The sequence below is a fragment of the Thamnophis sirtalis genome, unplaced genomic scaffold, assembly GCF_051295495.1.
Source record: "Thamnophis sirtalis isolate CommonGarterSnake01/CBP01778 unplaced genomic scaffold, rThaSir2_p1.2 scaffold_3, whole genome shotgun sequence".
Taxonomy (NCBI): domain Eukaryota; kingdom Metazoa; phylum Chordata; class Lepidosauria; order Squamata; family Natricidae; genus Thamnophis; species Thamnophis sirtalis.
Window position 1 is genome coordinate 130,863,478 of NW_028261383.1, and position 22,478 is coordinate 130,885,955.

General features: G+C 44.1%; 1 protein-coding gene across 2 annotated transcripts; it reads left to right on the plus strand.

Annotated features, from left to right (window-relative positions):
- Positions 1-521: 521 nt before the first annotated feature.
- ENGASE (endo-beta-N-acetylglucosaminidase) lies at positions 522-22,101 on the plus strand. 2 transcript variants are annotated; one of them, XM_087710109.1, is made up of 15 exons: positions 601-717; positions 4,325-4,453; positions 4,817-4,893; positions 4,988-5,189; positions 6,261-6,409; positions 7,597-7,754; positions 10,981-11,129; positions 12,267-12,432; positions 12,712-12,815; positions 13,173-13,281; positions 14,192-14,376; positions 19,414-19,565; positions 19,693-19,798; positions 20,112-20,226; positions 21,565-22,101. In XM_087710109.1, exons 3-15 carry the CDS (start codon positions 4,830-4,832, stop codon positions 22,006-22,008), a joined length of 2,103 nt encoding a protein of 700 aa, XP_087566235.1. In that variant the 5' UTR covers positions 601-717; positions 4,325-4,453; positions 4,817-4,829; the 3' UTR covers positions 22,009-22,101. The 2 variants fall into 2 exon arrangements, with proteins under 2 accessions (XP_013915279.2, XP_087566235.1); XM_014059804.2 differs by lacking the exon at positions 4,325-4,453 and having other exon boundaries at positions 522-717.
- The last annotated feature ends 377 nt before the right edge of the window (positions 22,102-22,478 follow it).

Here is a 22,478-nt window from a genome sequence, read left to right on the forward strand (position 1 = left end):
TGGACTCAACTGGGGTCATAAGTCAAGTAAAGAAAAATAAAACAAAAAAGATATGTTTGGAAGGAATGTAAGATTAATTAAAAGTAAGATAAGATTAGTGCTGCATATGAAATTATTTTGTATCAATTTAGATTTAGAACCCCAGTTTTACACATTTTCCTGTATCCAAGTGGGTTTTAATGGAATATCTTCTAAATAAGGTGGGAATTATCCCTTCCAACTCTTATTATTCGATGTTCACAAGACCGGTAAGCGAGAGCGCCTCTGAGGATAGGCAGAGCGCGTCCTCTTTTGTCTTAATTGCCTCTCTTCATAGTTAATTCGGGAGGGATTTTTGAATGGGAAGGCGTGGTTTCTTTTCCTCCGAGAGTGGCCGGCGTCTTCCTCTTGCCAGGAAAAAAGAGGTCGGTCGTAGCCGACTATAAAAGCGCGCTCGCTCCGGATGACAGCCGCCGTGGGTTTTGCCCGCTCGCTCCGCTTAAACGGACTGCCTGGAGACGTCGAGCAGTTGCGAGGATTGGCTGGGGGAATCGGAGGTGGCTCCATGTGACCGGGAGGAGGAAGCCGCAAGAGAGAGAAGAGAGAGAGAGAGGCCGCAATGGAAGGCCGTGAGCTGGACGGGAGGCAGAGAGGGGCCAAGCGCGCCCAGGAAGAAAACGGCCGCGGGCTGGAAGAGGAGCAGACTTCCGCCAAGGGGCGCTTCAAGCCTGGGCTAAGGTAAGGAAGGAACGGGAGCCGGGCGGGAGTGCGATGGGGGTTTGTAACGGGGCGAGTGCCGATGGAAAGCCTGCCGCCCGGGTGATGGTTGCGCTCTGAGTTGGCGAGAGGAGCCTTCTGCACACGCTCAGAGGCTATGCCGGCTGCTTCCTCAAGGTTCTGCCACAGTAGTGAGAAATGGTAACATGGTGCTGCTCAAGCCATCCTTGGACCGGGAGGATTTTTAGTGGACTTGAGTGGCACGCTTCCCTCGTGGCATCCCCCCCCCCCCCCCAAGTAAGCGATTGGCTAATTGGAAACTCTCTTTTTAACCCTTCCAGATTTGGGCTGGAAAAAAAGGGGTTCTCTGAGCTGCAGTCCTGAAAGCAAGCCTGGGTGCTTCCTAGAATCTTCAGGGATGGGTTAGAAGTTTCTCTCAACTCTGCATCTCTTGGCTGATGTTATTTCCCATGTCTGGAAGCAGAGTCCTGTCACTTGGGAACCCTGAATTTCCAAGTTACGTTTTGACAGGAGCTGTAGAAAAAATAATCATAAAGATGCAAAATAATGGAAGAGAATAATTTGGCACAAAGTGAAAACGAAACTATGATGTAAAAAGGACTATGTAAATGAGAGGATGCAAAAGAAAAGACCTGGACAACTCTTTATTCCTATGATATGTATAATTTGTTTTAAAAAATGAAAAAAAACATTGAATGGAAGTTTTGACAGGAGCTGTGAATGGGCAGGTCTCTTTGGCATAACTCTCCTTCCCTTCACTGGGTGATCTCTTGATGTCCCGCAGCCAGCTCCCTCATTCTCCCAGCTAGGCTGAAGGCCTTGCTAACAAAAGCACCTTTGCATGACTGAGGATGGAGAATATGCCTGAACCTGCTTTGCATGAACCGCGGATTTCCTATAAAGTCTTGCCCTGCTCTTCGCATCCTATGGTTTCTAGAAAAGCCAGATCTAATCTGGTTCAAAGGGATTTCATCAGAATCCTTTTCAGAATTTGAGGCAATATTAAGGGGCACCTTGATATTGTAATAAGGGCAGCCTTACCCCGTTGCTGAGAGGATTGGATGGCGCTTCCCCCTCACACATCTATGGGGGCTTAACCAGTAAATCTACGTACTACTACATGTAAATTGAGGATTACAGGTAGTCCTCAATTTACAACTGTTTGTTTAGCAACCATTTGAAGTACTGAGGAAGTGACTCATGGCCAATGCTCACACTTAACAACCATCATAGTATCTCCACGGTCACATGATCAAAATTTGAATACGTATTTATAACCGTTACTGCATCCCAGATTCATGTGATTGCCATTTGTGACCTTCCCAGTCAGCTTCTGACAAGCAAAATCAATGGAGGAAATTGGATTCTCTTAACAACCGCACAATTTATTTAACAACCGCAGTGATTCACTTAACACCACGGCAAAAAGGGTAATAAAATCAGGCACAACTCGCTGCATTGCTTAGCAACAGAAATTCTGGTTCCAATTGTCATAAGTCAAGGACTATCTGTATCTCCATTATTTATACAGATGAAAGAGAGATCCACAGGAAATCCAGTAGAACATCCTTGCAGGAAACTGTGCAGAGATTATAATCTTAGCGTTCCCAACATTGGAAACAGGTGGAATTGCATTCCAAGGACAGTGGAAATGCAGAAACCTGGGATGATGAAGTAGGATTTGCCTACCACAAAATTAAAGCACTTTGAGTCAGCCGAAACTAACATTGACCTGAAATCATCTGTTCTCACTCTTGATTCTTATCCTGACTCTGCCATGGCATCCACAGAGTGATTGGTTTAATTCTGTGGCCCTCCTTTTTTGGCACATTACCAGCTGCAAAGCAAAATATCTACCAATCATGGCATCAGGGGCATCCACAGGGAAAAGTTAAAAAGAAAAAGAAATTCAGTCTTGTGTCAGAACTGCACAATTGAAGCCCTTTCTGCCTTGATGTTTTAACATCCCAACCTCATTAACCTGGGAGGCACCACAGCCCAAAGGGGAGAAGACTGGTCTTAGAATCTGTCATCTCTGGGTAACTCCTCTTAATAATACAACACAAGTTTAGTAAATGTATCTATTTTATAATTATGTTCATTTATATTTTATGTACAGTTTAATGCAAGGTCCTTGGTGCTCTCCAAACTTGGTGATTTTCTTACAGACATTACCCAAACTAGGAAACTTTATTGGCACTGAAATGTCTGCAAGAAAACAACCAAGCTCAGGGAGCACCAACGACCCCTCATTTCAATACTGAGCTACGAGTATTCTTTATCAGTACATGATTTAATATTTATATATAATGTAATGTTCAGATTAATATTTGCTTATATTATTATTTATTTAATTAACTGTTATAACAAGTTTAATAAAGAAAGGAAGAACCAAATAAGGCATGGAATAGTTTCATGGGAGTGATTACTTTTCTTTAGAATTTATCTCCTTCCCATCATTTTGTTGTTACGCTGTTTCAGCCTAACACCAAAACAGAAAAGACCACACAGCTGCAGTGTAAGTGTTGCTGTGCCAATCTAGTTGAGTGGTAATGAGTGGTACTCTTTCTTTCCACCTGTTATTTACATCAACAAAGCTAAATAAATTCTCTATCCAGTTGCTCTTGAAAAGGTGACCACAAAGCTACCACACCCTTGTGGCTTTCCTGGCAAAAATATTCTAATTACTTTTGCTGATGCTACTTTGTAGTTTGCTTGATGAGTTTATACAGCGAGCATCACAAATCTGATCACAATTCAGCTTGCTGATATTTTTTAAAGTGGCATAAGTCTTCAGGTTGGAGTTGAATCCTGCTGATCTTGTAGACAGGTCTGTGATGTTTTTCTTTACTCCTGTGGACAAGAATGAGTGTGCCATGGCTATGTGCAAGCAGGGACATGATCCTGATTAGAGATTGGAGGTGTGAATAAGGCCCTAAATTCATTGGCAAAATCTTTGCCCACATCAGTGTCACATTGCTATAAAACTGAACTCAGTTTATATGTAATTGGTCTCTCTTCTAGGCCAAACTCTATTGCTGTCTCTTCAGAATCCAAATGTAGAGCAATCTGCAGAAAACGTGTTCCAATGCATTTAAACTCTTCAGAATCCTTCAGATAAATCCTTCATTGGGCAGACACACAGTCTTTTTATAGCATTTTATTGGAAATATTATGTTCATCAAATTATCTACCAAGAAAGTTGCCTATTTTGATGCCATGTCAGTGACAGTCAAATATGTATTTGTTTGTTCATGCAGGCTATCTCTATGTCGCTATATTGAAAGAAATAGTTCTTTTAAACTAGTGAGGGGTTTTGTGCATGTTTTTCTGTTTAATGATTCTGTACTAATTTTGTTTCTATCCAGACACACATTATTGAATGTGTCTGGATTCAATGTGTGGAATGTAGAGAAATAAATAAATATGGCCATCCGTGTAATAAAGATGTCTTCCACAGTATGAAGAAAATTTGTGGGTGAAGATGGGAACTTTTAGCAAGGCAAATTGCTCTTTTGGGATGTATTAATGGGAACAAAACATCCAATTCTCAAGAAGTAACTTCTACTCTGTCTTAATCAGGCGCCATTTGAAATATTGTGTCTAGTTTTAGGTACCACAATCCAAAAAAGGCATAGAGGAATTGGACCAAGTTTAGAGGAGGATTGCTAAATTAGTGAGGAAACTGGAAATCAAGTCCTTTGAAGCCTGCTTGAAAGAAGTTAGTTCACAGAAGGTAAGACAAAGAGCATCATGGCAAGCCTTCAGATAATCAAACATTGTCATGGAAAGGAGGAAGATGGCCTGTTTGCTGTTGGCCTAGAGGTCAGGACCAGAATCAGTGTGTTGAAACTTAATAGAAGTAGATTCAGATTAGGTATTAAGAAGAATTTCCTGTTGTTAAGAGTGTCAACCAATGGAACAGACTGCCAGTGGTATGATGTTCTTCTAAAGAACATCTAAACTTCTAAATGAAGTCTTCAAACAGATGGATGGATAGGTGTCTGTTTAAAGAAGGGAGCTGGAATAGATGATGTCTGAGGTTATATCCAGTTCTATATTTCTATGATCCTTCTGATTCTTTTTTCTTTCTTTTCAGTTTGCAGCAGGATATGGAGAGTCAGAGATCTTCCGTTCGCCATAGAGTGGTCAATTTTGCTCCTGATCCACTCCCTGGTATGATTTGCTGTTGGGTGGCTTACACTTTCACCCCCAGGGAACCAGAATACTTCTCTGCTTGAAACCGTAACCTCTGAACGTCTCTTTCCAGCCAGGCAATATGACAGGCACACCACTGAACCAATCAGCTTCTACCTCTCTGGATTGGAAGAGCTGCTTGCTTGGAAACCCACCAAGGATGATGCTTTCAATGTGTCTACTGAACCGTTGGCTAAACGCCAGCCCCCTCTTGAGAGCCACCGGCCCCGAACCCTGGTCTGCCATGACATGAAGGGAGGCTATCTTGAAGACAGGTGGAGAATGAAGCAGGCTTTGTAACTGATTCTCTACTAAAGTTGCTGGGACCATTCCATACCTCCTGGCTCTCCTGGATAGGATTTCATTTGCTCACCTGTCAGGGATTCCTGGTTAGTTGGAGTGGCCAGATGCAGCATTCAAACCAAGACTTATGAAAGCTTTTCATATAATCTTAGTAATATTATAGTCTTATAATTGAGATGGTGGTCCAGCAGAATATTATTACTTTCATTTTGAAAATGGAATGTGCAGGAGGAATGTTCAGGTGGAGGTTTGGGAAAAAAGCTTCCCAGAAGGTATTTTAAAAGCCAAGCTATGTGTGACATCAGTGGTGATGTCAGTTAATGTTCCCCAACCTGACATCTTTCTATGCACATCCTTGATTTTAATTCCAAGAATGTTCAGCAATATTATGTTGGCCTAGGAATTCCAGGTGCTGAAGTCCATACCTCTGCAAGGCTGGCTGGGGAAAATAGTAGGTTTTGTATGTAAAAAAATATAGGTGAAAACTGCCTCCACAGGCCTGTAACTTTGCAGAGGTGTTGGTGGGGGTTCTCTAGTTGAGTGATCTATGGTGAAAAGTACAGTGAGGTGCTAAAATGATCCAAGAGTTTTGTCCTTCCCCCTCTCCCCCCCTCCCAGTCTGCTTTCTAGCATCTGTGCTCTGCTCAAGGGATTTGGTCCCCAAGCAGTTTCATTAGCTGTATTATGTGTCATTCAAAACAATATCCTGTTTTATTGGCTTCCGGTACTCCTTGAAATTGGCTTTGCAATGCTTGCACTAAAAGGGAACAGGGAATTAAATTTGGCTTCTGCAATTATCAGGGGAAATCCAGTTGTTAATATAAAACCTCCTAAGGGAGCATGGTAGCTAGGGGCCTTTTGCTTCAGGTGGAGTGAAATAAATGACAAACAGCTTTGGCTGGTTTGAGTAGTCTGAACAGACTGATAAAGTACTCAGAGTGACTTTGGCCTGTGGGGTGGAAAGTGAATGTATTGCACCCCTTTCGACTTTTGCTAATTTTTTCTCTTTGTCTCCTCACCCCCCCCCCATGGTGCCTCTACAGGTTCATCCAGGGTGCAAAGGTGCATGACCCCTACGTCTTTTACCACTGGTGCTACATTGACATTTTTATCTACTTCAGTCATCACTTGGTCACCATCCCCCCAGTGGTGTGGACCAACGCTGCTCACCGCAACGGCGTCCTCATGCTAGGTAGGTTTAAGGAGATGGTGAGTGGCCGGAGCAGAGCCCTTCTCTGAAAAGTGACATATTTAGTGCATGCAGTAAAGATGGAAATGCTCATGTACTGTAATCCTTCCCTGTCCTTCCTTCTGAGATGGAGGCCTCCATTTCTGGAGCAATGGAATCACTCTCCTTCCCATTAATTGGGTCCTTGGCATTGTGTTGTTGGCTGTTGCTGGATAGGTGTATTCCTATTACTCTTTCCTCTTTCTGCAAGTTCCTGCAAAACATAGGAATTGTCATTGGCCCTGATCAAAGTCCTGGGTTAGGGCTGGGTAGTCCTGAATTCAAGCTCATCTTCAGCCACAGAACCTCACAGGGTGACTCGAGCTGTTATTCTCAACTCAATCTGAGAGTTATTGGGATAAGATGAGAGGAGATAATCCACCTTCAACCCCCAGGGAAAAAGCTCCCATTTTGTATCTATGATTACCATATTTTTCACTCCTTAAGATGCACTCCTCCCCCCACAGAAAGTCTGGTGCCGGTCCTTTGGTGAATAGCATCCAGGCCGTGGCAGTGGGGTCCTTTTGCAGTGCTGAACCTGCCTCTTCTGTTTTTATCATTGCCTGCTTCTTCTGTCTCTTTCTGCAGTGCAGGAGTCAATAGGTAGAGCTGGCGCATGAGAGGACACCTATCAGTAATCCTCTCAGGCTCCGCCTGATATTTTTTTGTCTTGTTGTCCTCCTCTAAACCTAGATGCGTCTTATGGCCCAGTGCGTCTTATGGAGCGAAAAATACGGTATTTATGCAATTTAAGAAAATAATAAAAGCAAATTGGATTACTCCCCATAGGGAATAGTTTACAAAACCAGGAATTGTGGTATGGCTCCTTAATGCCTATGATAGCAACCTTCTTTTTTGGCTTTCCTTAATGGTAGAGACTATTTCTGACTTTTCCGACATCTAGCTTGGTGTCATTTTTATGTTCTGTGGATTTTTCGAAAGGATTTAGTTGGCCTCTGGTGGCAAGCGAAATACTGGATCTGGTCACTTCTATGCAGCAGAGCTCTCTTATTTTCTTCTTTAACATCTGTTTGGTTGATATTCCTTCGTTAGGATCAGTGCTGGCCTCCTACTGGCCTGGTCGGAGAAAGTTTGAAGCAGACTGAAGCCAGGAGAGTCAGTGTCTTCTATGTTGCCTCTTTTGCTTGCAGGAACGTTCATCACAGAGTGGATGGAGGGGGAGAAGACGTGTGAATCATTTCTGGCAGGCGAGGAGGAAGCATATCTTGCGGTGGCTAAGCAGCTGGCTGCAATCGCAGAGTTTTATCATTTTGATGGCTGGTTGATCAACATTGAAAACACTTTGAGTGTAAGTCAGAGTTGCTTCCTGCTTGTCCTCTCCCTGTACACCTGGATCTATGCTAGCCTAAGCCAGGATGGAGCCTCACAGCTGTTCCTGAAACTTGCAGGATCTGCACTCCTATTAGCATAATGTGTACATTAAACAACCATGGGTATGTTCTATAATAGATTCTCTCTTGTCAGTTCCAGCCTTGATTCTTTAAAGATCCTGGTGTCTGCAGGAGATAAAGGGGAGCAACAAATTCATCCTCCAGCTTGTAAAAAACTAAAAGTAACAGCAATCAAAAGAGCTTGTGGGCGGCTTTTGCGACCTGTTAAGTCTTTTTACAGTTTTAACTGCTATATATCAACTTGCAGGTTTATATATTTTACGTTATTTGTATTCTGCCCATTTTCAGAAACTCTGACTCACATCAAATTAAAAATAACATAAAATACCCATTGTTAAGAGAAAGATATAAAAATCAGCATCCCCAACTGGGAACTGATGCCTCAGGCCTCAAATGTTCCTAGGAAAATTGAGTTTCCAAAGGTATACGGGCCATCTGGAGTTTGGGAGACAGTGGGTTGCAACGGATTGGGACTTCCATGAAAAAGTCCACCTCCAGATTCTTCTTACCCTAATTCCTGTGAAGCACCTCTTTTTCAAGCAGGATGTTTGTTTAACTTGCTCTTTATGAGTTTCAGAACTAGCTATGGCATGCTTTCCTATTTATTTATTACTAGCTGATAACCTGGTGTTGCCTGGGTATTTATTTATAGGGGGGAAATGTCCGGACCAAACGTAATTTCTAATGTTGGATTTTCCCTCATTACCAGAGGGAGCCCCCTTGTGGAGTATTGTGAAGCCATTACCATGGCAACTCCACTGTACTGTATAGTAGAGGCCATCTTAAGGCACAACAGGCTGTATCTGAACAGAACACCCATCCCGAGGGGTGTTAGAGGTGTCTTACCCCCACAATATTTTTTTTCCAGAGAATAATTCACATGTGTTCCAAGTTTGGTTGAAATTGCTTCAGGCATTCCAGAGTTAGGCTGGAAAACACACACACACACACACACACACAGCGCCATTTATAGATAGATGATAGATAGATAGATAGATAGATAGATAGATAGATAGATAGATAGATAGATAGATAGATGATAGATAGATAGATAGATAGATAGATAGATAGATAGATAGATAGATAGATAGATAGATAGATAGATAGATTCAATTTAAAGGCTGCCCAACCCCCAAATTGTAACTCTGGCGGTAGCATAGGATTACAGCCAATACCACATTCTGTAAAAAAAAAGGAAAAAAAAGACCTGATGCAGTTGAGGCCAGTTCACAATCATTCAGCTCAAAACCGTTTCAAATGGGCTTCTCCACTGCCTTGACCCAGTGTGTTGTCTGAGGAGAAGCCAGTCTTTGAGGCTGAATTGAAGGCTAGCAAAGTTGGGCTCACTGAATCTTGGGGAGCGGAGGAATTAGTTGTTCCAGAGGGAAGACATCCCAATAGAAACCAAAGCTGAGGCTTACAAGTGGAGCAGTACTGAGGACAGCAAGGCAGATGGTCTTGGGTTCAAGAAAATGATAATCAAGAAGAAAGATGTAAAGAAGTTGAATGAGATTCTTCCAGACTGGAAGTCTTGTGGGTTGACATGAGTGTTTGTAGAATGGAGTTTATTACGTGGATGTCCATGTATCAGACTAAAGAAGTCAGGCTTGTTTGCAGAAGGTAGTTAAAATGGCAGCTATGACTAAGTGATTGAAGTTAGCAAACATCAATCACATTAGTGTCATCACCATTTTGAATGTCTTGATGCCTCTTGCCCATGGACAGCCCAGAAAGGGAACAATGTGTCAAGAAAGAGGCAGGATGTTTTTCTTAAGTGAAAAACAAAATGCTGAGGTAAAGTTTAGATAAAATCACAAGGGAGATTTCTGAACTTAAATCAGAGGATCCATATTTCGAAGAGGACAAGGAGTATATTTGGCTCTTGATATTCTTTTCCCCCAAAGCCTGGTCAGGACAAAGAAGGTGTAGGGGCCAAGTCCAAAACTTGTTTTGATTATGTTGAGATTTAATTGCATGTCAATATAATTACATTTGATTAATAGGTTTATGCCCCATAAATTCAAAAAAATTCTCATCCCATGTAATTAAAAATGACATTTTGGTGGCAAATTTTAAAAGTGTGTTCGAGGTCCCAAACAAACAAATCCTGTGTGTCATAATTGTGAGGAGCTCTGCATTTCTCATTTACATCAAAATCTCTAGAGGTGCTTCTTTAAATCTGAGGTATTTATTCCCCCCCCCCCCCCCATGAAGTAATGAGGACACCTCTCCAGATTGCTTTAGGGGCACCACTTGTCTTTTTTTTCCAGGCATAGGTTGACATTTATTTCATTCAGTTTTCATTAATTCTCTTTTTTAAAAGAAGTCTGCTGACCACAGTCATCTTCTTTCGCAAGCTAGCAGAATTCTTTTTGCTTTCATTTGTGAGAATTCTTTCCTTCAAATTTTTTCCTTTAATGGAGATGGTTTGGGTGAAAACAACCTCCATGGTGAATGCAATGTGCATTTTACATTTTCATGTATTCTGTGTAGTACTGTTTCTTAAACTATTTTCTGCAGGATATTAACAACAACGTGAAAACTTGTTTCCAAGATACACACACACTTTATAAATAAATAAATCCATTCTATTTCCTTAGCCGTATCCCTTCCCTACTGCAAATAAAGAGACAGGGGAAGATATCTTTCAATCACACTGAAACCTGAATATTCATTACTAGAAGGCTTTTGGAGGGTAGTTCCACCCTCCCAAAGATATTTTATGTGAAGTCACTTAAGTAAAAACTGATTTTCGGCAATCGCTGTAATTAAAAAGAAATATTAAAGTAGACTGAATGTTCTGTCATTTTTAAGACTTGAATAAATCTCTTGTCATGTATTGATGAAATAATATTGTTGGATGCAAGGTCATAAACCATGCTTTTTACTTCAATACACCCTTTTCTTCTTTTAGAAACAGTCATAAATGTTCCTCATTAAAATTGTATAGATTGTTTGATATTCCATGGACTTGAAAAGTTTAAGGGAAACTCCGACAGATGATACATATAGTTTTATGTAGGGAGGTATGGCATTCTGTTGCTATCCAGAGTTTGAAAACAGCAAGATATGATTAATTGATGGTTTGCAAAGCAGAGTGACTGTGTTTAACTTTCCTGGCAGGCTTCGGCAGCTCAGAAGATGCCCCATTTCTTGCAGCATCTGACAGCCGAGGTGCACAGACTGATACCTGGAGGACAAGTGTTGTGGTATGACAGTGTCCTGAAGAATGGAGAGCTCAAGTGGCAGAATGAGCTCAATGAACTAAACAAGTGAGTCCTGCATTATCTTTCTTTCAGATCTTTTTTTTCTCTCTTTCTCTCCAAAAAGCCGAGAAGGGGAAGGCAAGCAGGGCACTCAAGCTAAAAGTACTTTGTGCAACTGTACTGAATTTCCACCCTCATATAGCATCTTCTTGAAATACTAGTCACACAATGGTGGCTTAGTCATAAAGTCAATAACTGCATCACAAGGAATGTGGTGGCACAAGAGTCAGTAAGTGGATTGCTAACATGAAACTGCTTTGGGCAAATATCTATTTTCTAACCAAACCAGTTGGAAAGATTGTTTTGAAAATGGAGCAGGAGATTAATTTTGTTATTTGAAAGAAGGCCAAAATACTGTATGAATGTCAATGCAAACCCTAAATGTTCAAGCCTTAAATTAAGTCCCGTGCTTAGCAAGGAATCAAAAAACTGGTGAAAGTCATAGGTGACTTGTTCTAACCATTGGGGATTAATGCATGATGGTCTGCCCTCCCAAATCCTGGGTGGGAGAGGGAGCAATCATATCCATTTCGGAATGAACAAAGCATCATGGAATTAGCCAGGGTGGGGGTGGGGGGGTTGGCCTTGGCCATAATTGCTTCAGTAGAGAAATTAGCAGGCTTGGGCTACAAAAAATCATGAAGGTAGAAATATATTCCTAGTCTGGTACTGTCCAGATTGGCTTGGCTTGGCAATCATAGAAAGTGGCTATTCAAGCTGGATTTGTAGACAAATCTGGAAGCCGTCAAGATGAAGAAAATTGAGCTGGAGCTTTCTGGGCATATTAAATGATATGACATGGGGAGTTTTCCTGGAGGAACACCCCCCCCCCCCCTTAAATACAGCCTATGCCTTGGTTGTCATGGCTGGCTCTAATTTAGCAATAGCAATAGCAGTTGGACTTATATACCGCTTCATAGGGCTTTCAGCCCTCTCTAAGCGGTTTACAGAGTCAGCATATCACCCCCACAGTCTGGGTCCTCATTTCACCCATCTCGGAAGGATGGAAGGTTGAGTCAACCTTGAGCCAGTGAGATTAGAACCGCTGAACTGCAGATAACAGTCAGCTGAAGTGGCCTGCAGTATTGCACCCTAACCACTGCACCACCTCGGCTCTAATTTGCCTCCCTTGTGCATTTGCAGAGTTTATTTTGATGCTTGTGATGGCTTCTTCACCAATTACAACTGGAAAGAGGTACATCTGCTGCGGACGAGAGAGGTGGCCGGCATTCGGCAGACTGATGTCTATGTTGGGGTTGATGTATTTGGACGAGGCGATGTTGTGAGCAGCGGCTTTGATACCAAGAAGGTAGGCTGGCGGGCACCCTGAACAATGGAAGGCTGCCTTGCAGTCATTGGCTATGCCAGGCACAATAGATCAGTTGGCAGCATTTATTCCGATTCGCTCGGGGAACCACCAAGAACCAAAAGCCTGTCAGGTTTTGCATAAATGACCCTGCTAGGACAGCCTGCCAAGATATTTGTCCTTAGGGAGGGAAGCTGTTTTCCTAGAAGCCCTGAACCAGCCATGCTCTAAATCCCCACAGTAGAAAAAATGGTGATTCTTTTATTCTTTGTTTCTCTTCAGTCACTGCAGATGATTCGGGAGCAGGGTCTTTCGGTGGCCCTCTTTGCACCTGGCTGGGTATATGAGCACCTGGGCCCAAGAGACTTCCTGAACAATGAGGATAAGTAAGGCCCTATGTGGGAAAGGACTTTCTTCTAGGGATGGTTTTCAGGAACCCCCAATGAGGAGATCACCTCTTTGGGGCTCTGGGCTGGCAGGTCTAACAGGAGAAAAGCCCATGGAGTTATGGTGATTTCTCTCTCTTTGTGACCTCAGGTTCTTTTTTTTAATTAAAGTTTTTTTTAATTGTTCCATTTTTATAACACATAACCACATATATACTGTTACATAACCAACATTATTTTATATTATTAAATATTAACATCAATTTGTCTTACCAAAAACTCCCCAAAAACATTTATTGGCTCCTCTGCTCTCCATACCCTGTCCATCACTTTCTTCTCCCTCTTTCCTCCTTGTAGATTCTGGAGCCTCCTATCGCAGCTGCTATCTGTTCACCGCATTGTCTCCCTCCCTTTTTGCACCAGCTTCAGTCTGGGTGTGGGTAATCGACACTTCAGTTATGGACAGGTAGGAGCACTTGGAAAAGGGACACTTTGGGTAGGAAGAATGGAGCTGGGAATGAGCGGGCAGAAGGTAGTTCTGCCAATCCTTCTCCTTGTGACTTAGCCCTCTCAGGGCCAGAGCTAACTTTTCATGACTGCCTGGTTGATTAGTCAGCTCATACTGGATCAAGGCAGAGGTGATATTCAGCAGTTTCTTACCAGTTCTGGAGGGAAATTTTGAGTAATTCGGAGAACCAGTAAATACCACCTTGACTGGCCCTGCCCCCATCTATTCTCTGCCTCCCGAGTCCCTGCTGATGGGGAGGGAATGGAGATTTTGCAGTAACCTTCCCCTGCCACGCCCACAAAGCCACTCCCACAGAACCGGTAGTAAAAAAAATTGGATCCCACCACTGGATCAAGGCCATCACTGTTTTCCAAATATAGAGGACTGTAGGAGATTTTCTGTGGTTAGTTATTGATCTTGAATCTTTTTCTAGGACTCTCCCTTGCAGACATTTTCCAATTGTTTTCCTTGAGCTCCATGGGTGTTGCTGTAGGATTTCAGCCTGCGTGTCTTATAACTTCAGTACATTTCAATTGCGGATAGAAAATGAGACAGCCTTTGGAATAGCCATTTTGCCCCTCTTGAGAATGATGGGTGTCAAAGTGCTTGGTGGTCTGGAGGGAGTCTCTCTATGTTTTCCTTTTATTAGCAAGTGAAAGGGTGTGCCTGGTATTGAAGGTATGCTGCTTTTGGGCAGGGGAGGAGGGCAGGTGTACTGAATGTCACACCTTCAAAGGCTACTAAGATGCTTGGGGGCTCCTATTGCAAATGGCCTTTGGGTGTGCAAGAGCAGTCCTTACTGTGGGCAAGGTGCTTTGGAAGTCAAGCTGTCCCAACTCATCCTGCAGCGGCTCTTTTCTTTGGTCAGGAGGCAAGGACAGAGCCGTGGTACAACTTAAGTGCTCAAGACATCCAGCCAATATATGGCAGCCACAGAACGCCTGACAGGGGCTGGGTGCGGACACGGTGCTGCCTGCAAGAAGCCTGGTGTGGGGGAAGCTCCTTGCTGCTGGAGGGGGCTATCCTGCCCAAGGTTGATCATGTCACAACCAGGTGAGTGCTGATGGGAAGGGGGAGTGCAAAATCACAGGTAGAGTTTCTGCCTTTCTCAAACCTGATACTCTCCAATTGGGAATTACAAGATCCCTGAGGCCTTTCTCTCTCTTTCTGAGCACCTCTCCCTCCTACAAGATCCCCTTAGCTCAGGGAGGCAGTTCTCAAAAACAAAGGTCTCTGCCAGCTGAGGGCCAAGGGGGATAAAAAACCATTTTTCTTTATCCAGTCAGCAAATAGCTATGATTGTGGCTTGTGGAAGAGATGCCATCTCCACAGCTGCACAGTCCTTGAAGAAAGGAAGTTCAAGGGCAGCATCTCCTTGGCTGCCATCCTCTTTCTGGGCTCTAAAAATGAAACATTTCCAACTCAGTGTTTCTACATTCAATTATGACCAGTGGTTATGATGTTGAAAACATGTGAGGGAGACCAGATACCTATCTGTTGCCTTCCCTCAGAGCCCCAACGGCCTGCTTGTGATTTTCCTCTAGAAACTCAAAGGCTTCTCCTCTAGGTGCTCTTTGAAGCCTAACTCTGCGGGACTGCAAAACACAAGGTGAGCCAATGAATGTCAGGGTTCCAAGTAACACCCCCCCCCCCCCCAAGGAAGACTCTGAGGCTGGAGTCTTTCCCACAGAAGATATTGTGGCAGGCCTGAAGGCCCAATGGGAAAGATGACTTCCAGGCCTGACAACGCCATTAAACAGACTCCTCACTTTGGGCTTCTTTTAACTCTTAGAGATGGTGATGGAGAGAGTGACCTCAGGGATGGTGTAGCTAAGCAGAATCCTCCAGAGATGCCTTGTCTGCGTAAACCTGAGCCTGAGTGAAGGCACGGAGATGAGTCTGCTGCAACAACCGCTATTCACAACAACTAACAATGAACAAACATTTGTAGCCTGACAGCTCTTTTATATGCGAGCTGTCAGACCATTTAACCAATGGGAAACCTGCTATGCTCCCGCCAGACTGCAGCTGCGTCGGGACCAATTAGCGCTCATGTCTTGCTTGATTGACATCTGCAGTCGTAGGCGTGAGGACTTAGCATTGTCCTTTCTCCAAAGTGTAGCATTTTCAGGACAGCAATGCAATGAACCATGTAGGCCGAGTATGATAACCAAGGGGGCTGCTGAATCATTTTTCTGATTATAAATGGTCTCTTGCTGGAGGAACTTTTGATATATATGTGCACACCCCTACTTCAGACTGCAGAAGACTTGTGCTCTCCAGTTTGTCTTTGGGCTTCTCTCTTTGCTTCCAACTAGCCGAGTCTGCTTTAAATTGGCAAACATGATTGATGACTGCTCAAAGAGAAATAATACGCCAGTGTAGTCGAGGGCAGGACTGCCTTTTTTAGAGCCGCTGATCCCACCGTTTTTTTGAGAGCAAAAAGAACTTTACACAGGCAGGAGAAGGTGCATCTCATTTTACACACTTACGACTATAATCCTCCACTAAAAATCACAACTGAGCCCCAAAAGTTTCATTACTAAGCCAAGAGTTGTTAAGTGAGTTTTGCCTCATTTTATGATCTTTTTTAAGTGAATCATTGCAGTTGTTAAGTGAATCATGAATCATTGTGTGAATCTGACTTCCCCCTTGGTTTAAAGACAAATCAATTAAATGTTGGAAATGCCACCAGATGCCGGGGTCATATTAACATATGTGGTGGACATGTAGAGAAGCGAAAAAATACTGGGCAAAGATTCGAATGTGGCTGGAGAAGATGATGCAGCAACATGTTGATTTAAAACCTGAATTGTTTTTGTTGGGTATTCTACCAGTGAAATACAGTAAAGAAAATGTTTATTTGATTATTCATGTAATAACTGCCACTAGAATTGTATTTGCACAAAATTGGAAAGTTGGAGAAATCCCTATAGAGGAAAACGTGACTAAGAAAATTTTAGAATGTGCAGAAATGAGTAGATTAACACTAGTAATTAAAGGAAAGGAAGAATCTGATTATTATAATATATGGGGGTTATTTTATCTTTGGTTAGAAAATGAATATGGACAAAAAGTATTATAAAATAAAAATAAATTAGAAAGAGAAATGTTATAACAGGAAATAAGTTAAGTTTTAATGTTAAGTAAGTATATATATATATATATATATATATATATATATATATATATAGATAGATAGATAGATAGATAGATAGATAGATAGATAGATAGATAGAGAGAGAGAGAGAGAGAGAGAGAGAGAGAGAGAGAGAGAGAGAGAGAGAGAGAGAGAGAGAGAGAGAGAGAGAGAGAGAGAGAGAGACTTTGCTTGTTGAAAGGCAGCTGGGGAAGGTTCCAAATGGTGATCACGTGACTGTGAGAACATGTAATTGTCATAAATACATTCCAGCTGCCGAGCCCCTGAATTTTGATCAGGTGACTACAGGAGAGGCTGCAATGGTCCCCAGTGCCCTGTAACTTCAGAGGTCATTAAGTGGAAGGTTGTAAGTCGAGGACTACCTGTATTCCAACAAGTAGAAAAATTGAAGAATTCATATGTTTCACCCTTTCTGAGACTTAAGGGAGAGGCAGTCAATCCTTAGAAGAGCTGGGCTGCCCTGGGGCCCATTGCCTGGATTCCTCACTGGTGGAGCTGGCTCAGGTCCAGTATGCTGCAGCTCTGGCTCTCCATCAGCAACCTGGTAATCAGAATTAGGGTGGCAGCAGGCGGAGGAGGGGAAGTGGTGGGACCGGTTGTTTGGAAGTGAGGAGAGGAAGCCACTTTCCTTATCGGCCGTGACCCATCAAAGTATGGAGGCACAAAGACAACATTGGAGCAGAAGTTTCCCCAGGCCTTCTGAAGGAAGGAATCACAAGGCAAGCAAAGGAAAACTATATACTTAGTTGTGCTTTGCCCCCTTAGTCACAAAATGCCCATCCTCTCTTGCTTTTATCAAGCAGTAAAAAAAGTGTCTCCGTCAGGTATTATTTTGCTTCTGTGCCAGTGTGCATCCAGGCTGAAACAAACCCTAGAACAGGGATGGCTAACCTCTTTCCCATCGTGTGCCAAAAGCTGGGGGGAGCTCAGGGGGGTCATGCATGGGTATGCCCACCTCCTGCCTGCATGCATGGGTGACCCTGCCCCCGCGCATGTGTGAGCGACCCCCACCCTCCCCCTACTTTTGGCACGTGATAGACCCGTTTTTCGCTCTCCCCAGGCTCCAGAGGCTTTCTAGGAGCCTGGGGAGGGTGAAAACAGCCTCCCCCTCCCCCCCAGAAGCCTTCAGGAGGGAGAAGAATGGCCCAATGTGCAAACCGGAAGTCCCTTCCTGAACTTCTGGTTTGCGTGTTGGGTTGTTTTTCACCCTCAGGAGGCTTCAGGAAAGCCTCCGGAGGGCGGAAAATGGCTGAAAATGAAGGCCGAAGTCAGTTGGCCAGTATACACATGTGTGCTGGAACTGACAGGGCAAAGCCTTGTGTGCCCTAACAAATGGCTCCGCATGCCACCTGTGGCACATGTGCCATAGGTTCGCCATCACGGCCCTAGAATGCCAGGTGTTTCGGAGAGGTTTCTGTAGATTTCTCTTCACTGACCCTGCACATTTTGAAGGGGCCCTGATCACAAAGAACAAACAGATGGAGTAACCCCCGAGAGAGATGGTTTTTCCATTGTTTTCCTCATGCGTTTTTAGACTCTGTTGAGAAACATTCTTTTGCGATGTTGCCTGGGCTGCCCTTCATCCCTTGAATTGGCTGTACGCATGGTCCTAGCCAAGCCCCTGGGCCACCTGCTGAGAAAGAGACTCTTGGGTTGCCTTGAGTTTACAAGACCAGGGTGTGTTCTGTGGAGTTTCTGGCAGCTGAACAGAGAATCTGGGGTGTTCTCTGTGGAGAATGTCTCATTCCCTCTCTCCCTCAAATCGCTTTTTGGTCCAGGAGGCCTCAGGCTGAGAATCTGTTCTTGTTCTGAAGAGAGGATAAAATTGGATTAGATCTCATTCTGTGGGGATCCCAGGATAGATTTGATCATAGGAGGTGGGGCTGACATGGATAACGAAAACAAGAAAAATAAGAAACATGAACTGATTTGATCATATGTGGAGTGGAGAAATTGGCATGGCCAGGAATAGGTAAACTCCCTCATAAAACACAGCAGCAACTGCAGCAGTTTCCATATTTTTTAAATCAATATTTATTAACTTTATCTTATATAAAATACAAACAGAAGTAAAGATAATAGGAAAATGGGGAGAGAACAAGAAAGGAGAAAGAAATAAAAAATAGGAACTTCCAAGTCAGTAAAGTACAAACAGAATTACTACCGCAACTTTTTTACTTATACCTAATTAGTGGGAATCTTTCCTTTTTTGCACATACAGGATTCTCGCTGCAATCAACATATATAATAAAGTTCCAATTTTCCCCCAGGTCTTTAGCAACAGCAGCAGTTTCCAAAAATTGCTGTACTTCTGTAGTACTCCTGTAATCTGGTGGAGGAGACATAGACCCAATTCCTGGTGGAGAGAGACCTAACGAGGGAGAGGGAGAGCGAGAGAATGAACAGCAGCTGTCCAGTGAAAAATTGGAGTGGCCATATTTTAGGGCAATAAAAAATGAGGATGTTTTAATTAAAACTCCAGAAAGTACTGGGTGGTACTACAGTATATAGGCAAAATAAAGGAATGTGTCTCAAAGAGCTTAATGTCCAAGGGTGAACCAACAGTTTGGTGTGGTGGTTACAAAGCATATTTAAGGTGTTGACTAGGATCTATAAAGCCCTAGATGGCATGGAGCTACGGAACCATCTTCCATACAGTGGCCTTTTTAATTTCAGCTCCCTGATTCAGCATGGTCAACTTTGAGGCCCATGGGAGGCATAACCACTTGGCCCGTTCCTTCATTGTTCATCTGAGTCCGTTCTGTTATCCTGTCCCTTGTGCAAAGTGGGGCAGGTGGGGTAGAGGTCATTGGCCTGGGCCTTGAAGACCTTTTCATTTTCAGATGGCGCTGTGCTTCCTCATGGCCCAGAGTTGGCAGTGACGGTGTATTCTCTGTCTTTTTCCCTGTCTGGGGCTTGGGGGTTACCAGGCTATTCTCATTCCAGATGCCAGCACCCTCACGGTTATTCCTGGTCTTGATTTTTAAACACGAGTCCCATTTCCATGACACGGCTCTGACGCCTTTGCTCACCACCCGAGAATCATGGTCACACACTGACAGCGGGACATCTACTTTATCAGGTAAGGCCTTTTGCCTTGAGGACTCCTTGCATGGATGCTTACAGCGTTCTTGAAGTGGCAGATGTGACTTCCAGGTTTTGCTGGCTCATTTCTCTTTCCCCTGCTCTGTTGGATGTTTCTTCCACAGGAGAATCAACACGACACACACCCTCCTTGCTTCACACACCTCCTCCCGACCTCTCCCGGCTACTCCGAGGATGCGAACAGGGTGCGGAACATGGGTGGCAAAATCGGTGAGCGAATACTAAATGTGAAGAATGTTGTCTCTGCTCATTTTCTCCAATGAAACTCTCTCATATGTGGCAGTGGCTACTTATTGTTACTATTCTCTCCCCTTGTTTTGTGGCATTATATCATATGCTCCCCTGTAGAGAGGAGCCTGCTGTCATCTTTACCCATTCAGCACCACACATGTGGATGATGGAAAGAAGGGTCAAAAGGTTAGCTTTTGTGCCTGGCTGGCAGAAGCATTGTGGACAGTCAGGATGGACTTAGTAATAGCACGCCAGCCACCATGTTTCACCTTTCCCATTACTCCCTTGCTAGGTGCTATGAATTAGAGCTCCAGAATTGCTTCCTAGATGAACTCTCCCTCACTGTGTCCCGTCGTCATCCTGGACAGGAGGAGATGCCCTTCACTTGCCGCCTGGGCAAGATCTGGGTGAGGAAATTGTGGAAAGTAATTAGGAATTGCTATGAATAGCTTCCAAAGCAGGGGTGGGTGGGTGGGTGGGTCAACTACTTTCCATTAGTTATCTGTTCTGACCCCCTCCTCCGTCCAGTAATGAATGCCCAGACAAGTGTAACTGGACTTCCACAGCACTTTATTAGCAAGAAACATAAATCTTGGTGGCTGAAAGCCCAAGCATAACAAACAGATAAGAACCTTGGCAGCAACTCAGACTTCGACAGAGACAGATAACAGCTTCTCCAGCGTTAAGAATGAAGTTGAATCCTGCAAACCAGACTCCTCCTAGAGTCTCTCCTTAAATACAATCTTGAGAGGAGCCTAATTACAACTACCTGGGTTCAATTATCTTTTGTAACTACGTAGCTCTTCTCTCTGTCAATCTTCCCGGCGTTGCTAGGCATCCAGGACCATCTCCCTTGTCTCCTCGTCACGACTCTAAAGCCTGACGTCAGGAGCACACTCCCTTCGGCTCTCACCGCTGCTCCATGCCTCAGGCGCCTCTGCGCCCTGCTCAGAGTCGGAACCCTGTCCAGGGTCCTCCACCTCTTCCAGAGCCGACTCATAAGGCCCTTTGCTGTCGGAGTCTGTTTGCAGCTCCAACGACTCCTGCTGGGCCACAACAGTCATGCAATATGGCTGGGGAGATACTCTACAATCTGGGCCCTTGTTCTTTAAACCAGCAGTTGCTTCACAGCAGGCTTTTGCTTCTCATCAGAGTGGCTGAAAAGTTGCCATCCCAGCTGCTTTGTCCAGTACACTCCTTCCTTCTTGGTGTTTGTACCAAAGTTATTTTTTCTTACGTTTGTGGAGTCTGGTCAATGCCACCAGATGCTCTTCAGACTTTAATCCCTTCATTGCCTCCCCCCTTCTCCCCCATCAGTGCAAATCATGCCAGATCCTGCAAGCACTTATTCTGAGAACAGACCTGGGGGCAAAGATTACTTGATCCAGGCTACCCAAGGGCCCCTTTTTACCCCTTCATTTCCTCATTGCTTTCCAGTCCTCTGCTATGAATCTGTCCAATTGTTTGGTGATCCTTTCCCTCCCTTTTATGACTACCTTGGTGGTTATAAGAACTGTGGTGGTGCAGTGGTTAGAGTGCAGTACTGCAAGCTACTTCTGCTTACTGCTGGCTACCTGCAATTTGGGCAGTTCAAATCTCACCAGGCTCAAGGTTGACTCAGCCTTCCATCCTTCCGAGGTGGGCAAAATGAGGACCCAGACTGTTGCTGACTCTGTAAACAGCTCAGAGGGCTGTAAAGCAGTATATAAGTCTAAGTGCTATTGCTATTGTGCTTTTCCTTATAGGTGCTGGATGCTGCCTCCCTACGCTCCCTGTCCACTTCCAATGCTACCAGTTCCATGTTGCCCATGGATACCTCCCATGTCCACTGGCACCGGCCTTCAGCTGAACACCTCTTTGTCAGTCTCACCTTGAGCTGGACTTACCCTCCCAGCAAGGCCACCTGCTTCCGTGTGCATCACCGGAGCGGGTCATGCGTCAGAGACTCTGAACCACCTCTTCTCCTGCTTGGGGAAGCTCACGCCTGCCTGTACCGCGTGACTCAGCTGGCAGTGCCTAACCCGCAAACTGTGTCCTCATGCCGCCTGGAGTTTCTGGTGGAGCCGGTTCCTAATGATGGGAGCAACATTGATCCTGCCATGTGGGGAAAACTCATCTTTGTGTACTCGAACCCAAAGCTACCAGAGACCACTGCCACACTTTCTCCACACCCACACCCAGGCCCATGACCATAACATAGTCTTGGTTTTTGATGGGTGAAGCTTCTGTCTAAGAGGTGTGCAAGGGGACATCCTTTTAATAAAGCCTCTTTGTTGCTTTCATTAGAGTTATTATTTCTTTGCCCAGGACACGGTCCTGTCGTCTCACAGAATTGACATTCAGGAGCCAAAGATACTTGGAGGTACACGGCTCCTGTGTCCTTGGCAGGGAATAAATGCTCAAAATGGATTTCTTAATGGACAGCCTAGCCTACAGGCCTTGCTTTTAAAATATAAACATTCATTCACTGCACAAATAGTGTCATTAGGATTAGGATTAGGATTACTTTATTTATATGCCGCCCTTTTCCCTGGGGGGACTCAGGGGGGCTCACAATCCAAGGGGGAGGGGAGTACAAGACAAAAATACACACATAAAACAGTACATCGTTAAAAAAACGCAACAGTCATACTATTCGGGTGGGGTTGAAATCTTAGCC

What these genes read in the sequence shown, in the direction of transcription:
- ENGASE (XM_014059804.2), top strand. Translation starts at nt 599, where the DNA reads ATGGAAGGCCGTGAGCTGGACGGGAGGCAGAGAGGGGCCAAGCGCGCC. An exon ending in TTCCTGAACAATGAGGATAA is followed by an intron (nt 12,816 to 13,172) that starts GTAAGGCCCTAT and finishes TCCTCCTTGTAG; the next exon opens with ATTCTGGAGCCTCCTATCGC. An exon ending in GACACTTCAGTTATGGACAG is followed by an intron (nt 13,282 to 14,191) that starts GTAGGAGCACTT and finishes TTCTTTGGTCAG; the next exon opens with GAGGCAAGGACAGAGCCGTG.